Here is a 17,952-nt window from a genome sequence, read left to right on the forward strand (position 1 = left end):
CTCAAGAGATTGATGAGGCATTTGCCCAAGCTTATCGTTTACGGTCTACGGCTTTGTGATTTGTAACTGACGTAAAATGTTCAGTCAGTTGTGTAGCGGCACTTTTATAAAAGATTATCTGTATTGACTCTACATATATCCTAGAGCTGCAGCTGGAAAACAAGAAAAAAACCGTGACCGACCAAACAGACAAACAAGGAAACAAACAAACAATAACCCACCAACTAAGCAGACTCGAATAATCAAACATCTGTTTCCGGTTCCTCTCTTCTCTGTCAACTGAATGATACCCAACAAAAAAAATCCAAAACAAATGCAATAACCTACCAACCAAACAGACATCTCCTTCCCATTTGACTGTCTGTCTATGTGTGTCAATCTCTCTCTATCTTTCTTTCTCTCTCAACTGAGAAACGGACACTATCGTGTCAGTTACTATTCAGTCTGCTACCCAGCTTCCCTACCCCACCATGTCCCATTAATTAATTTACTTGACAAAATACTGACATAATTACTTAGACAAAACGGAAGGACATGGCTGATACAGGAGATGGGGAGTCGCCGTCTCGAAGCGGCGCGTAGGCTACATCAATGTAAACTGACAAGCAAAACTGTGACAATCTTATGAATTTGAATCCCGCTAGTGTGTGCATTACTAAACAACCTGACGTGGGCCAAATTTTAGTGGCTAATACTGATTCGTGATTCTGTATCAAAACGACAAATACTGAACAAACACTGACTAAACGGAGAAAGAAACACACAAAGAAGTGACTTGAACAAGCAAACTAGTCACATAGATAAAAAGACAACCGGGCACAATAAACCACAACCACTGAACAATAACTCAATCGGCGTCTCAAATTTAAAAGATATAGTCAGCATTCCGTCGTAAAGTACTTATTGACTCGGAAACCACAAAATCAAACATGTTCTTCTTTTCAACTTTACTAATTTTGTCAGTGGTGATTCGAAGTCTGATACCCCATACTCAAGTTTCAAGTTTCATACATTATCTTAAAAATAAGGGCTTTAATAGTTGATTTGTTTGACATGTCCACAATAGAATCTGAGAAATGTCAGTCATCAGCAGTGGTTTTGTGGAAAAGTCGCATTCCTCATACTCCCGCGTTTCAGTCAAGTCGTTATCTTGTATATTGTGGCACGCAAGGGCGGATCAATTCACTTTGGAGGGGGGGGGGGGGGGGGTTACAAAATGACTGCGAAGATACAAGTTGACGGCGCCGAAGGCGCCTAAGCCCCTAGGGGGGTCCGGGGGCATGCCCCCCCGGACATTTTTTTTATCCAAAGAAGCAAAATAGAGCTATCTGGTGCATCCTGAGCCAATAAATTACCTCTGTAACCCTCCCCACCCCCCCTTGTTCTTTTGTTGATGTATGTTTTTTGTTGATGTATGTTTGAACTTTTTTGGGGTGGTGGGGGGGGGGTGGGGGTTACGTAACCCGTGTAACCCCCCCCCCCAGATCCGCCCTTGGGCACGACATGTTTAAGCCCTATTTTAATTATATTACTGATCTCAGCACTCCTTGACTGAACTTACTGAAGGAATCACTTTAAAAAAAAAGAAGCTTTGTCACTTTTGCTAGGAGTAGACTTTAGCCATAATCACTGAGCCCGGCGGAGACAGAACTTGATGATAATCACTATTTTCACTACTGACAAAAAAAATCATGATTAAAAAAAAACACGAGAGGAAGAGCATTGCCTATTATGTAAAAATAACACAAATGTACTCAGGAAAAATATATGAACTTAAAAATCTGTCAGAACAAAAATCGTAAAAAAATACGATGTTCATCATGAAAATAATATTGGTTATATCTGGTATTCATCGCAGGTACAAAATACACATGTACCTAGGGCGATATCTTGTGCCTGTCAGTGTGGGTTAAAATTACCATATACATATATATATATACGAAAACAGCATATTCGTCGCTTACACGATTGTTTAGTTCGCATGAATTATGGGGCAAGTTCAGTTGGAAACCCGGCATTTGTTTCTCAGTGTATTAACCGGGTTGTTTCATGATGTTCAGTTGTTCATTGTATTAACTCAGCAAATTATTGTTTGTTAAGTTTTTGTATTTTCCGTAGCAGATAATTTCCGCGGAATGTTTGCACATTGTACACACACTGTCAGTCAAATCCTTTGGTAAAATGATTAAAGGGACGCAAGCACGACGCGGCGGTAGCATAAATGAACCTGGCGGAGTTACCTTCTTCTTCTTCAGCGTTCGACGATGGCTGTGTCTAGATTCTTTGGCCCGTGATGTTGACGAAGTGGGCTTACCGAAACTGAGCTCTGTACTGTGACTGAAGTTGTTGAGGAATGAGGTGCATAAAAACGTCCCCTTCTGTTGGTTTTTAATTTTTTTTTTTATCGTTTCTTCAACTGATGCAAGTCCTTCTGTTTGGTAATTTGATCGGACAAGGCCTGCAATTCATGTTTACTGTCATCTACTCATTACACAAATAACTGCATGATCAATGCAAGGAGTGTTCGAAACAAAATGAGAAGTTAACGCTCATGTGAAAAGAGGGGTAACATGAATAACACCGAATTCCAATTGTCGCCTTTCGTCGAATTGCTCCATTGTCGCCTAATGACGAATTGCCAAATGTCGTCTAAGACCGAATTCCCACTGTCGCCTAACATAGAATGCCAAATGTCGCCTAATGTCGAATTGCCAATTGTCGCATAAGACCGAATTCCCATTGTCGCCTAACATAGAATTTTTCTGTGCACGAAAAACCAAGACATGCGCGAGACGCCCAAAACAGCCGAAAAATTCGGTCAACTTTGGACAGGTGGGATAGCGAAACCAGAGATCATTTGAATTCAACATCAAGGAAGTGTTGAGTAAAAATGTAGACACATTGATAAAGAAATGCAGTTAATTGAAAACCTTCGCACACTTTTTTTTGCTCTTTAGTTATTGGAGAACTGGGTCCAGCATTTTCGTACTCGTCGTGTGGGCGGGGGTGTAGCTCAGTCGGTAGCGCGCTGGATTTGTATCCAGTTGGCCGCTGTCAGCGTGAGTTCGTCCCCACGTTCGGCGAGAGATTTATTTCTCAGAGTCAACTTTGTGTGCAGACTCTCCTCGGTGTCCGAACACCCCCGTGTGTACACGCAAGCACAAGACCAAGTGCGCACGAAAAAGATCCTGTAATCCATGTCAGAGTTCGGTGGGTTATAGAAACACGAAAATACCCAGCATGCCGCTTCCTCCGAAAACGGTCATACACGTAAAATTCCACTCGTGCAAAAAACACGAGTGTACGAGGGAGTTTCAGCCCACGAACACAGAAGAAGAAGAAGAAGAAGAAGAAGAAGTACTCGCCGTGTTTCAAATTAGTAACAGGATTTTTCAAGAATTTTATGGACTCCTTCATTGGTGGTTGGCGAGATACCAGCACATAGTAAAAAAAAAGAAAAGATTTTAACCATGTTAACCGTACATTTTTGTATCTTGAAGTGGTTGTCTGGAAGCGGTCCCGTGTGAGTGAGGGTTGGTGACTCTGCAGACGCCATCTCTGATGACCGCTCGGCCCCTGCAGTCTGCATCCGTACATGTGTGTGTGTGTGTGTGTGTCAGTGTGTGTGTGTGTGTGTGTTTGTATGTGCAGTGTGTGTGTGTGCGCGCGTGTGCGTGTGTGTCACAGTGTGTGTGTGTGTGTGTGAGTGTGTGTGTGTGTGTATGTATGTATGTGTGTGTGTGTGTGTGTGTGTGTATCAGTGTGTGTGTGTCGTTTGATTGTGACTCAGCGGTCTAGGGACGGAGAAAGGTAGAAAGATCACTGAAAAAGAACAGAGAGTTTTTCTTTCGACCGCCCATATCCCTGTTTCACTGTCAGTGTTTACATCAATCAAGCCCTATTAACACCCAAAAAACGACCAGATCTAGCTAAACTGAGGGCCCCAAAGGGGGGGTATCATCACGATCACGGGAAGGGAAATTTTAGCTTTCACGATCACAGTTACCTTGATTTTTGTTTTCACGATCACGAACATCTTGACGAATAGAGGATCATTCATAGAGTGAGACAGCTGTGAAAAATGTACGTTGAAAATAAAATGCTTTGCAATAATGCCCATCACGATCACGAAAACAAATGACGATCACGATCACGAGACTTGATTTTTTTGTCATCACGGATCACGGGCAAAGTCCCATCACGATCACAGAAATGGAAATTTCGGCAATCACGGTCACAGAAAGGTCAAAAATCGCCAATCACGATCACGATTTTAAACCCTTTGGGGCCCTCTAAACTCACGTACGATGAGAACACTAGTGCCGGCCAGGATCCCGTATGACTCAACTGAAGGAACGACGACCTTTGGCGCTGTTGACAGTGTATACTGAGCAAGCAGACTCGAGTATCGGTTACCCCAAACATCGCTCACTCACCCACGGTCTTATACAACCCCCCTTGTGTAGGCTGTGGTACGTACACTATAGTAGAATATATTCCGTTAAAAAAAAACATACACACACACTCACACACCTACCCACGCACCAAGGCACAGCGTGGCTGGTTGGTAGACATACACTGAGACACGAGCACAGACAGATAGATGCCGGGACAGACAAACAATCCCACACGTGACAATCTTGTTTGTTTGTTTCTGTGTTTATTTATTTGTATGTTTGTTTGTAAAGTCTTTAAAAGGGAAGACAGCAACAGACCTACTTCACTGCCGACTGGCAGCTTCATGATAGGCCTTGTCTTTTCGGGTAAGCGGAATAACGCCGAATTGCAATTGTCGCCTAAGATCGAATTCCATTAATTTTGTCGCCTAACTTAGAATTTTTTCTTTAGCCAAATGTCGAATTGCCAAATATTGCCTAACACCGAATTCCCATTGTTGCCTAACATAGAATTCCAAATGTCGCCTAATGTCGAATTGCCAAATGATGGCGCCTAACACCGAATTTCCATTGTCGCCTAACATGAATTCCAAATGTCGCCTAATGTCGAATTGTCAAATGGCGCCTAACATAGAGAGAGAGAGAGAGAGAGAGAGAGAGAGAGAGAGAGAGAGAGAGAGAGAGAGAGAGAGAGAGAGAGAGAGAGAGAGAGAGAGAGAGAGAGACACATTTGACAGATACAAAGAGAAAGACAGATAGAGAAAGACAGAGAGAAAGAGAGAGATAGGAAGAGGGAGAGAGAGAGAGAGAGAGAGAGAGAGAGAGAGAGAGAGAGGGAGGGGGCAGACGGTCCCGGACAGACAAGATAGATAGACAGACAAAGAAAGCTCACTGACTTAATCACGGTCTTCCGCGTTTTTATGGGAAATACTGAACGTAACAAACATATTGCCAAGAACAGAACGCAAAATAAAGAAAAGAACGCCAAGTTGAGCTCTATTCACAATTGAGAAAGGGTAATGTTGAGCTTCACGTAAATTTCACGTAAATTTCGCGTTGAGTTTGGCGTGATGTGAACAAAGTGTTCGGAGTCCAGCTATGATGGCCAAAATTGAAAACCAGCATTATATATATCAAGTCACAACGAATCAAAGCAAGTTACACAGTTCCGAGTCTGCCACCATGTATACCACATTTGAAGGAAGAAGGAAGGACACCACTTTATATCGACATGAAGACCATGAGTACCGAGGTACAAAGCGCATAGGGTTGTCGCGATACCATACACACGCACCGTGGCACGCAGGGAACTTATATATAAGCATTCGCCGGATCAGAGACACAGTTGCTTACATAAACATTGACATAGAACAGATAATATAAAATAAAGATACATAAAATAAGCTTACAAATCAATGAAATGCACAGACGGACAGATAGGCAGAGCAAGGGTGAGGGCATGCATCTAACATTTTGATTTTGTTTTTCTGCGTTCCACTGTTCCACTAAACACCACCTCACGACTCTTCTCAAGATAATCAGATGAGTCACAGAGGGCCCTCAACAGCCCAATACATGCAGGCCGCACATATGACGGCTTACTAGTGCCAAAACCTGGGGTTACCCATTATCACGTGATAATTACTAATTAACGCTGTCAGTTACTGTTTTCACTCGTTAGTTACTCATTTTCACGGGATAATTAGTAATTTTCACGGGAAAATGACTAATTTTTTAGTTTTGGCACTAGCAATCCGTCAGGAAGTGAGCCAAAACTAAAAATTAGTAATTAACAGGTGAAAGTTAGTAATTTTCCCGGGAAAATTAGTAATTAACACGTGAAAATGGAAATTGATAATTACAATTATGAGGTTTTGGCTTACTAGTGCCAAAACCTGGGGTTACCCATTATCACGTGATAATTACTAATTAACGCTGTCAGTTACTGTTTTCACCTGTTAGTTACTCATTTTCACGGGAAAATTACTAATTTTTAGTTTTGGCACTAGCAATCCGTCAGGAAGTGAGCCAAAACTAAAAATTAGTAATTAACAGGTGAAAGTTAGTAATTATTCCGGGAAAATTAGTAATTTTCCCGGGAAAATAAGTAATAAACACGTGAAAATGGTAATTATCAAGGGAAAATTACTTTACTTTTTCCCTTGATAATTACAATTATGAGGTTTTGGCACTAGTAAGCCGTCATACGCACACTTAGCCTGGGAACGGGGCCATCAGTCTAGAGATATAGACTTGTGGCCTTGGCTACGCATGCCTCATCCTTGGCAACGTGGTAATGCACGTACATGCCGGTGTCACGATTTCATCTTTCGCCTGTGTACATATTTCCCCCTCGATATATACTCAAGACTGAAATGTTGTTTCCTGGTAAAATTAAGAAGTGAAATTATTTATGGACGAAAAGCATGTCAGTTTCTTGCATGTGAAGAAAATTGGTGGTGAAATGTAATAGATTTCAGCCCCCAAATCGATTTATTCGAAAACGTGTACCGAGTGGTTACGTCCCTTGAGTAAGAAGGGAAACATTTTAGGATGAATCAAATTTCTAAGTTAAATAAAAAAAATTGGTTGGACAAATTTGGCCCCATGAATGTAAGGTACACAAGGTCGCTCATCAGTACTATCGAAGGGTGGTTTTTTGTTCAGTGTAGAGTTTATACTATACTCACGGAATAAAATAACTTAACATTGTTTAAAATTTAATGTATCGATTGGAGATTGGATTTCCCTTCTTTGAGTCATGTGACGTCAGAGGCCGACAAAACTTTATAATTTGGCTTTTCAGGTTGACCGAAACTTCAAAAGAACTCAATAAAAAAAAAACCGTCATGACTGTGTTTGATTGCATGTGTGTGTGCTGTTCAATGTCAAAACAACAACAAAGTGAGTACATGACGTGTGTTTTGTAGTTCCTTTGAAGTTTCGGTCAACCTGAAACGCCCAAATATGAAGCTTATGTGTTTGATTGCATGTATGTGGGTTGCATGCATGTGTGTGTGTGCTCGTTCAATCGTCAAAACAACAACAAAGTCATAAGTACCTGAAAGGAATTCGATCGATACATAAATGTTATTTGCGTGTTTGACCAAAATATGACATTTTACACAGATCTCGACAGTCATTGTTCACCTCGACCGCTAGCGCGGTCTCGGAGAACAATGACTGTCTCGATCTGTGTAAAATGTCATATTTTGGTCAAACACGCAAATAACGTATAATGTCACACGCTTTCCTTCTTTGCCACTACTAAAGCAAACGCGTGCAAGATTGTATGTTACACGCTTTGGAGCATGTGCAAGAACGGATTCAAACTCGAAATCGTCCCTCCAAAAGCCCCAAAATGCACACACGACTTTTATTTCTCCTGCTGTTGTCGTGTCTTCTCTTTACAAATTCTTCAACGCTGAGAATACTGAAAACGGCATCCCAGACTACAGTACTGTTTCCATACGCGAGTTTAGCTTCCCTTGGAAAGTGGCTCGCTCAGGAGGCCTGTTAGTCTGAAACTAGAAGGACAGAGTTCTGAACATAGATGACAAAGACCCCGGAAAGAACAAACATTTCGCGGATGCAGACACAGAAAGACGTCATGAAGAATGGAATGCTTCAAAAGATACAGACTGTGACGATGACTGTGACGTCATTCACATATACCGAGACGTCATTCATAGTTGTTCGTTCACTTTCGTCAAAAAGTAGATCTCTCCACAATGGCTGCTCCTGTGTTTAGGTTTATCAAGCGTGAGTACGCAAAACGTGTTTGTTCTCTCCTCTGTTGAAGCTGTGAGACATAATCGCCATTACGAGCTAGTCGTGTGACAGAGAGTGTTCTTGCACACTCGACTGCTGCTGTTTCACTCCGGCTAAAGCCGTCGTGAAACATCTACAGTCTCGTGTGCAAGAAAACTCTCTGTCACACGACTAGCTCGTAATAGCGGGTAATATCTCAAAATCGGAAAAAGTCACACAGGAGTGATTTTTGTACCAACGTAAAGCTTGTTGAATTGCTCATTATGAGCAAAAAACCGGAATAGTCTGGCTTGTTCCGTTTTTTTGCAATTTGAGCTCAAAGACGCATGGTGTCATTTTGGAGTTTACAAACTTAGCACTGTGTGTTTGACAGCGCTGTGCGTGCACTGATTGCCTGGTCACTCCGAATCTCCTAGCAACATCAGTATAAGTCATCCCTCCTCTCAACATCCCTATTGCGACGAGTCTATCGTTCACACACGTTCGTGGCATGGTGAAAGAGAAAGACAGAATGGACAGTTTTGGGCAAAGAGAAAGAAACATTTTAGTGAGTTGTTCTCACTCACAAACAAACGGACAAACCAAAGGTAGTACTTTCATGCAATATTCGTGGATCAGCAGCAGACCTTTTGCAGGTTTCAAGTACGGGTAGACGTACCCCGAGAGACAAAGAGTTGCAGGCCTACCTGTTTACAGCACACACAGCGTGCACTGGCTGTCGGCAGCGTCGACAAGCTTAGGCGTCAGTCTAGTAAACTCCAAAATGACACCATGCATCTTTGAGGACCAATTGTGAAAAAACTAAGCAACCGAGAACATTCCGGTTTTTTTCCTCTTCTCAGGAATTGATGGTTCTATGATCGTACCACCCCGCTCTCCTGCAACTTTTTCCGATTTTGAGATATTAAATTTTAAAACATGTTAAGTTATTTTATTCCGTGAGTATAGATCAACGAGGCCGAGAATCGAAATATCACCACGGCGAAAGATGAAAACGTCACACCGGCATTATCCCTGACACTGAAGAAGATATGAGGAAGCATTCAGTGTGCGAATGCAAACATTAGACTCGTTTACCTGTTGCAGTCGGACGGAGACAGACAGCAAGGGCGGATCTGGGGGGGGGGGGGGGGGTTTACACGGGTTACGTAACCCCCCCCACCCCCCCCCCAAAAAGTTCAAACATACATCAACAAAAAACATACATCAAAAAAAGAACAGGGGGGGGGGGGGGGGTTCAGAGGTAATTTATTGGCTCAGGATGCACCAGATAGCTCTCTATTTTGCTTCTTTGGATAAAAAAAATTTCCGTGGGGGCATGCCCCCGGACCCCCCTAGAGGCTTAGGCGCCTTCGGCGCCGTCAACTTGTATCTTCGCAGTCATTTTGTAACCCCCCCCCCCTCTGAAGTGAATTGATCCGCCCTTGAGACAGTGTGTGTGTGTGTGTGTGTGTCACGTGTGTGTCACTGACAGTGTGTGCCGTGTGTGTGTGCCGGTGTGTGTGTGTGTGTGTCAGTGTGTGTGTGTCAGTGTGTCAGTGCCAGTCAGTGTGTGTTAGTGTGTGCAGTGTGTGTGTGTGTGTGCAGTGTGTGTGTGTGTGCCGTGTGTGTGTCGGTGTGTGTGTGTGTCAGTATGCCGGTGTGTGTGTGTGTGTGTGTGTGTGACAGTGCGTGTGTATGCGCGCGCGCGCGTGTGTGTATGTGTGTGTGTATGTGTGTGGTGTGTGTGTGTGTGTTCGTGCGGTGCCGTATGAGTGTGTGTTCCCAGTCTGTGTGTGTGTGTGTCACAGTGTGTGTATGTGTATGTGTGTGTGTGTGTGTGTCAGTCAGTGTGTGTGTGTCTGTGCGAAACAGATTATTTTCAGGATGTATTTCACTCATTCGGTCATGCATGCTGCAGTGATTCGAGTGAATTAGCAAGTCCACTCAGTGAACTGAATAGCACAGGTTTTGCAACTCTTTTAACTGACTACAATTCCAGGTCGACAACAAAACGAGCAGCTTGAGATGCAATGTGACACAAACAGGTAGGCCAAGAAAACTCTAACAACCTGTTGCTTTGCCTACAACTTGTCACGCTTGTCAGACGAGGTGAACTTTCACACCACAGCTTTGCCTACATGACGTCACTCACCGGGGAGACGAGCCAATCAGGGAACAGAATGCTGCTCTGTTGATGCTGCGCCGAGAGCGAGTTTTGACGAACGACGATACACAGTCGGTGGGAGGTTTAGACAGTCTTGAAAGTGTTTTCAGTTTTTGTGCAGAGTTAGCAGGAGACTTTTTATGTTTTATTGAGACAGTCACGTAATTTGTCAAATTAGGGATTTACAGCTGTTAAGGTGTGGGAAGAATTATTCGTGTTGACAATGCGTGAAATCGTGCATCTTCAAGCAGGCCAGTGCGGCAACCAGATAGGCTCCAAGGTAAGAAAGCTTACACGAGTCTTCCTGTAATATGCATGAATTAAATTGCATTTGTCATGTTAATCTTAGACTGCAAAGAAAGGCTTAGTTTGTGGCTTCAAGTTACATGGCAAGTAGAGCATGTCATCTCTATCTTTTTTTCTTTTCCCCCCTCTCACGGTTCTCTCTTTTCTCCCCCCCCCCCTCCTCACTGCCTCCCTATTTGTTCATTTTGCCGGTAGTAGATTAATCTTCGCAAAGAGTTACTCATTCAAACAACCTCGTTAAATAAGAATCGCGGCTTTATCTTGTCTTCTCAACCCCCCCCTCCCCCCTCTCCGCTGTGTCTGTGTCTGTCGGTCTCTGTGTGTGTGTGTGTGTGTGTGTGTGTCTCTCTCTCTCTATCTTTCAATTTATTACTATTTTTTTAATTTTTACTATCTACGAATGTTCTCGTCTTTCTTATCTGTTGTGTCAGTCTTTTCTTCTCTCTCTCTCTATCTCTATCTATCTCTCTCTCTCTCTCTCTCTCTCTCTCTCTCTCTCTCTCTCTCTCTCTCTCCCTCCCTCCCGGCCCCCTAGCCCTCTCTCGCTCTCTCTTTCTCTCTTTCTCTCTCAATCTTTCTCTGCTGAAACAATTTCTCTTTATTCAGTCCCTCTTAAAGACGACGACTACATGTAACAACCACACACAAAAAACAATTTTTACTTTTATTTTTTTTAACTTTTTTTTGAAGGACGAATGTTCTCGTCTTTCTTATCTGTTGTGTCAGTCTTTTCTTCTCTCTCTCTTCCTCTCCCTCTCCCCCACCCCATCTCGCCGGCTGCATCAAGGTGAGCACATGCACGTCGGAATAGACAGAATAGGCTAAGCTGGTGACACACTGCGGTGTTTGCAATCATGAAATGCAGGCTGTTCCACGAGACTCACTGAGTCACGGTGTGGGCAAAATCACTGTGGCATGTCAGTGACAGCCTGCTTTTATGGGCTAGCCGAGGAAAGAGGTTAAAAACTTCAGAAAATATTCATGTCTTTTGACGACAGCTTGTAATATCGTCTCAGCTTGTAATCTCTGTGCATGCGGAGTTAAGTTACGGTAGTTTGCAGGTTGAAAGCTATAGTAACTTTTGCTTCTGTACTATTGTCCTGTCTCCCCCCTTGACTTATGTGTGTGTGTGCGTGTGTATGTGTGTGCGCGCGTGTGTGTGTGTGCGTGTGTGTGTGTGCGTACGCGCGCGCGTGTGTGTGTGTGTGTGTGTGTGTGTCAGTGTGTGTGTGCGTGCGGCGTGCGTGTCACAGTGTGTGTGTGTCCGTGTGTGTGTGTTTGTGTGGACATAATGCGCACTTACTCAGTACCTGTTCCTGTTTTATGTCTGGCCTACATTGACTGACGAGCAACATTCAGTGCAGCATCCATTTCATTCGACCAACCTTCCACTTGGTGACATACCAAAATTAAAAAATGAGGTGCTCTTTGTGCACACTGCAGTGGACACTTTTTATGAATGAATTCCGTATAAGCCATCAGTGGCTTTTTAAGAAACGAGTTGATACAGCAAACTGGAACTCCCATTAGCAAGCAGTCAGGGTGGTGATTATTGGTATGTGACTAAGTGGAGGGATGGTCTCACAGGTAAAAGCCTGACCAGATCTGATCGAGATGGCTAACCGAATTGTTTTCACGAGAATGTGTGTGCCTCTAACAACAAGAACAACAACAACAACAACAACAACAACAACAACAACAACAACAATAACAACAACAATCCAAAAACAATCCAAAAACAAACGTCGATTTTGAACATTTGTTTACTTCGGCTTAAAGAAAAAACAGTTGTAAATTTGTAAAACTGTTTATCTAGCAGACAATATCAAAGTATTTTGGACACAAGTAAAAACCTTCATGCACTTTTTTATTTCAAAGCGGAAAAACTTGTGTCCAGTTTCAAGTGGCTCCCGTCGCGTGCAATGTTGCTTTAAAATGCGTTCGCTTCCTTTTTGCTATCTCGTGCTGCGAATCACGCTTAATGTGTACACCCTTGTGTGAATGAGTGTAGTGCTTCACACACTACAAGTATTTACAAGTGTTGTGACCTTGTTTCTCAGCCAAGTGTTTTCATCTTGTCATCCTCTCATATTATTAAAGGCACAGTACGCCTCCCGTAAACCATCACAGACAAGCGCTTAGAACTGTACCCACGGAATACGCGCTATATAAGCTTCCTATTGATTGATTGATTGATTGAGATACTGTCAGGCTTTTACACACAGTGCACGCACCCTTCCATTTGAACGCTCACCGAATGGGAACATCCTAGGTGCCCTACGTAAATAGCGAGCAATTTTCAAAAAAATAATTTTGTGGATTGTCTGATAACAAAATCGGACCGTGGTGCGTTTTGGTGCTAGACCTAACTTTTAAAATCTAAATAATAAATTGACAGCTTGTTACACAAACATTCTTAAAATCATAAAAGAATTCTTTGTTCATTAAGACAAGATCAGTACAATTCGAAGTTTTGAAAGTTTGGAAAAAGAAAAGCCCGGAAGCAGGGTCACGCAAGGTTGTGGTTCTCGTAGCAGACGACGGTTTATGCCTATCGCCAGTTCCTCTGAACAGTCAAAAGCCATCGCTAGAGTTCTTGTGAATCACAGCCGTTTGTTTCGTTTAGATTCAGAGGTACATAATAACGTGCTATTGCAGATAAGCTTACAGCGAGTCGCATTCAAATCCCAAACTGACGACTACATTGTGAAAAAAGGAAACTGGATCACACGGGTTCACGATGGCTCAGGGGTAAGATAAACCACGCAAAAAAAAAAATTCGTTCAAAATTGCTTGCTCTTTACGGAGGGCACCTAGGATGTTCTCAAGCGGCGAGTGTTTAAATGAAAGGGTCTTTGTACTGTGTGTAAAAGCCTGACAGTATCTGTGATGGTTTACGGGAGGCTTACTGTGCCTTTAACACGTTTCTGTTTACCCGGCTTGAGGCGGAAATAAATAACGTACAGTTATACAAATAATAGTGAGAGAGCCTGCCAATTTTAACTATGCGGGCCAAGAGCAATCACCAAAGTAACCACCTTGTTTTTTGCACACATTTGATAACAGTGACTGCCAACACTTGCTTGTGTGAAATCATTATATGCACTGCATATTTGCAACGTGTGTCATGCTGAAACTATCACGAAGGGGCACAACAGATGTCACACCCGGCCGATTAATAGCTGACTCTTGATAGCAACCAGCGCATTACAAAATGGGTCAGACACACGGACAGAAACAGACAGACAGACAGACGGACTGACAAACAGACAGACTGACAGACTAACACGCACGCACGCACACACGCACGCACGCACGCAGAGAGAGAGAGAGAGAGAGAGAGAGAGAGAGAGAGAGAGAGAGAGAGAGAGAGAGAGAGAGAGAGAGAGAGAGAGAGAGAGAGAGAGAGGACCATAAGATAAATATATATATACTAGAATGAATACCCGCTTCGCCGGGTAGCCGGCTTCGCCGGGAAGAAGTACTTAGAGCCGTACGCCGGCTTCGCCGGGTCCGAACAATGGACCCGCCAAGCTTAGGTCCCTCCCAGATTCGTGGAATGGGAACAGAACGAAAATGATTCAGTGGCCATAATGCCATTCCTGACCATATCGAGTCCCATCCTTGTCGACGAATGTAACCGTGTTAATCACCTTTGGAGGCGAACTCCACTCAAACAGGACTGAGCAAGTTAGAGCTTATCTCTAAGCCCTTTTGAACTGTTATGGCTTCTCATAGGAAGGCCAGTACATAAAATTACACAAAAGCCGCCAGACCACATCACAAACAGAACTGAACAATGCACAGGTGTTGCTCACATAGAGACACACACACACACACACACACACACACACAGTGTATTTTTCGCGTGGCTATAAATTGATTCGACCTTTGCACTTTTACAGTGAGGATAATTTACGGGTCCAATTTACGTTCTGGACACTGCGGTGACCTTCTAAAAATAGTAACAGAACGCCGGGAATATCCGAAGATACTATAGTGCACCATACGAAGGAAGGGAGGTAAACGCTGAAAACATGGAGAAGATGAGAAGATAAGGAAGAGTTACTTATAATGGTGAAATGAACACAAAAACCAAATTCGGTTCAGCGCTGCGCGCTGAGAGCACGTGTTGAAATATCTCATCGATGATATTGTGTAGTGTAGCTGAATACGGTGTCCAAATTTGAAAAAGATCCACCGAGAACTTTGGCTTTGGTGTGTCGGTATGGGGGCCCGGGTAGCTGAGGTGGAACCAAAATAGCTGAGCTGGAACCAAAATCGGTTCAGCGCTGCGCGCTGAGAGCACGTGTTGAAATATCGACCAGGTTGGTCCTGTACCGGGTCTACCTGAATATGCCCACCAAATTTGAAGCAGATCCATCGAGAACTTTGGCCGTGCATCGCGAACTCACACACAGACACACAGACACACACACAGACACACAGACAGACACAAGTCGTATATATATATAGATTTTGTTACAGGCATATCTGTTTTTCAGTGTTCGATAATCGGATTCTACGCAACGTGGAAGCGAATTCCGAGTGTTAACCGCGCAGTAAAACATTCTTTATCTGTAAACAGAGGGAGAGAGCAGAAATATAAAACAGCACGATGCTTGTATTCGTTTAAAGCGAGCAGTTTCAGATATGAACACAAAGATTTTAAAAAAAATTCTGCCCGGTCTGTTCAGTCTAGTCTTTTAGTGACAATTGGTCTATGTGTTAGGCCTACATAATTTTGTGCTCGTCAGAGAATGTTACATGATGCCGTCAAAAACAAAAAACAAAACTAAACAACAAAACAAAACAACCTCTTGAGGTATAGTACAACCTCCCACTAACGACCTTGAAAATGTTCAGAAAAATCGGGGGTCTTTATTGGGAGTTTGAGGGTAGAATTTCGTCTAAGGGGAGGGAACTTTTTTTGATTGTTTTCGGTCGGCAAACGGAGATGTCGTTAACGTTGTATCTGAAAAGATCTTGGGAAATGTTGTGTTTTTCCTTTCGTAACAGCATGACAGTGGAGTTTATGGAACCCTAGCAATCAAATCTTCATCGGCTGTTCGTTCCTTGGTCTAATACGCGTTCGTATATATCTATTTATGCAGAACACGGGGTGTTCTTTGCAGTAGGCAGAGTAACAGTTGTCTGTCTGCCATTGATGCCATTATCAACATAGTTATTGAATCTTAGCTGGATGTCTTGTCGCCTGGAAGCTTCTTCTTCTTCAGCGTTCCAGAATTTTCTGGTTACGTGTGAGCTCGTTTGCCCATTTGGCAAACTATACTCTGAGAGCATAGTCAGCTTCACTCCGCTTTCGTTGAGTAGGCATGCTGGGTATTTTCGTGTTTCCATAACCCACCGAACTCCGACATGGATTACAGGATCTTTTCCGTGCGCACTTGGTCTTGTGCTTGCGTGTACACACGAAGGGGGTTAAGTCACTAGCAGGTCTGCACATACGTTGACCTGGGAGATCGGCGCCTGGAAGCAATGTTTGTTTTTGCACTACTACGCACTCATTGAAAATAAGGGTGAGGGAAGCAACGCACAAGCCCGGTATAGGCCACGTATTTAATTGCCGAAAACTCTCCGACCGCGGTCGCCGTTGAAAAATATTCCCGTCAAGATTGTATCTAGACCGTAAAGATTCCATCCTATACAGCAGAGATATGCACGCGTTTGTGTCTTGGCCGCAGGAGCGGTCATCTATTGGAATGCATTCGGAGAGGTGACATGTCTCGTTTTGTTACCGTTCTCACGAGATCAGTTACAGGTTTTTTTTCTCTTTCTCTCTCTCTCTCTCTCTCTCTCTCTCTCTCTCTCTCTGTCTCTCTCTGTTTCTGTCTCTCTGTCTGTCTCTCTCTCATTCTCTCTCTCTGTCTGTCTCTCTCTCATTCTCTCTCTCTCATTCTCTCTCTCTCTCTCTGTATGTATGTCTTTGTCTGTGTCTCCCTCTGAGTCTCTCCGCTTCTATCTTTCTATGTCTGTCTCTGTCTATGTGTGTGTGTGCGTGTCTCTCTCTCTCTCGCTCTCGCGCTCTCTCTCTCTCTCATCCGACTCCTGGCACACAGGTCAAAGCAGAGGTTAACTTGAGTGCACGTGTACCTAGCAGGAGGGGGGTGATTCGGGTCAGAAGTGGGGTAAAGCACTTTGGTCTTCAGTCTTTGGGTTATAGCTTTCAGTGACAGTGGAGAAGATGCCAACATGAATTTGCACTATGCTCTACTATTTATTGTCCTTGTCTATCGGACACGAAGAAGGGAAGCTACATGATCGCCCCAGGCCATAATTATATACTCTTTGTTTCCTGAGCCTGGACCATTGGGACGGTTACCTCATAGATCTGTTCATTCTTCAGATTGTCGGTGTCAAAAGTTATACCCCCATTCCACACAACATTTGTTCCGTTCCCGTACCAACCAAGGACTGCTGCCACAACAACTGATGGAACGCTGCGCAAACGGCCGTTTTTTGGCATCTTTCAGCAGCGTCTGACCATAGTGGCAGCCGTCCTTGGTCGGTAAGGGAACAGGACCTAGAACGGATGTGTGGAATGCGGGTATGACAACTCAGTGTGTGAGAGCGCTACCGTTGCGTTACCGTTGTTTTAAGTTCCTTTAACGATCCAAGCGTTCGGCGTTACCGATGGGTTGGGGTTCCATTACCGTTCATTCTGATCGGGAGGGGAACGGCTAAAAATTGGAACATACAGCCCAAACTCAGCCGTCCCTACCGACCCTACCGTTCAAAGCAGTTCCGTTAACGATCAGTTACGTTCATTGCGGTTCTGTCCCGATCCCTCCCGTGCCCGCACCGTTCCTTGGTCGGTACGGGAACGGGACCTAGCTAGAACGGTTGTGTGGAAAGGGGGTATAAGACTCGACCACTTGACTTATGGTGGAAACAGCTGGAAGATCTCTGGATATAATTGAAGAGGAGTAGTCTTCCTTTTAGAAAATATGTACTCTGCCTTGCAGATTACAAATTTGTGCTGTCGGGGCTGGGTAAAGGGAGTGGAGGGTAAGGGGGTGGGGGTGGGTAAGCGAGGGGTAAGAGAGACGAAAGAGAAAACTGGACAGGGGAAAGTCACTGCCTGAAGTATTCAATAAAGCCACACACACACACACACAAATTACAACATATGCAGGTTTTCAATTTATATTTTTGCAAAGTATCTGCACAAGCATGTGTGCCTCTGTGAGTATGTTCGTGGCTGCTTTCATGGGGTGCCTGTATCCTCAGGAATTTGAGGATTTCTTTTATCTCTCTTTTTCTGACACCGTTGATTTAACGTCATTTTTACAGGACAGTTTTTTTCCTTTC

General features: G+C 43.6%; 1 protein-coding gene across 1 annotated transcript in view; it reads left to right on the forward strand.

Moving 5' to 3' along the window:
- Positions 1 to 10,339: 10,339 nt before the first annotated feature.
- LOC138971296 (tubulin beta-1 chain-like) overlaps positions 10,340 to 17,952 on the forward strand; it is a 15,419-nt gene continuing 7,806 nt past the window's right edge. The window contains exon 1 of the mRNA XM_070344017.1: positions 10,340 to 10,594. Within this exon, the coding sequence (XP_070200118.1) occupies positions 10,538 to 10,594 (57 nt within the window). The 5' untranslated portion in view covers positions 10,340 to 10,537. The remainder of the gene's footprint in view (positions 10,595 to 17,952) is intronic.

The sequence above is a fragment of the Littorina saxatilis genome, linkage group LG1 (assembly GCF_037325665.1).
Source record: "Littorina saxatilis isolate snail1 linkage group LG1, US_GU_Lsax_2.0, whole genome shotgun sequence".
NCBI lineage: Eukaryota > Metazoa > Mollusca > Gastropoda > Littorinimorpha > Littorinidae > Littorina > Littorina saxatilis.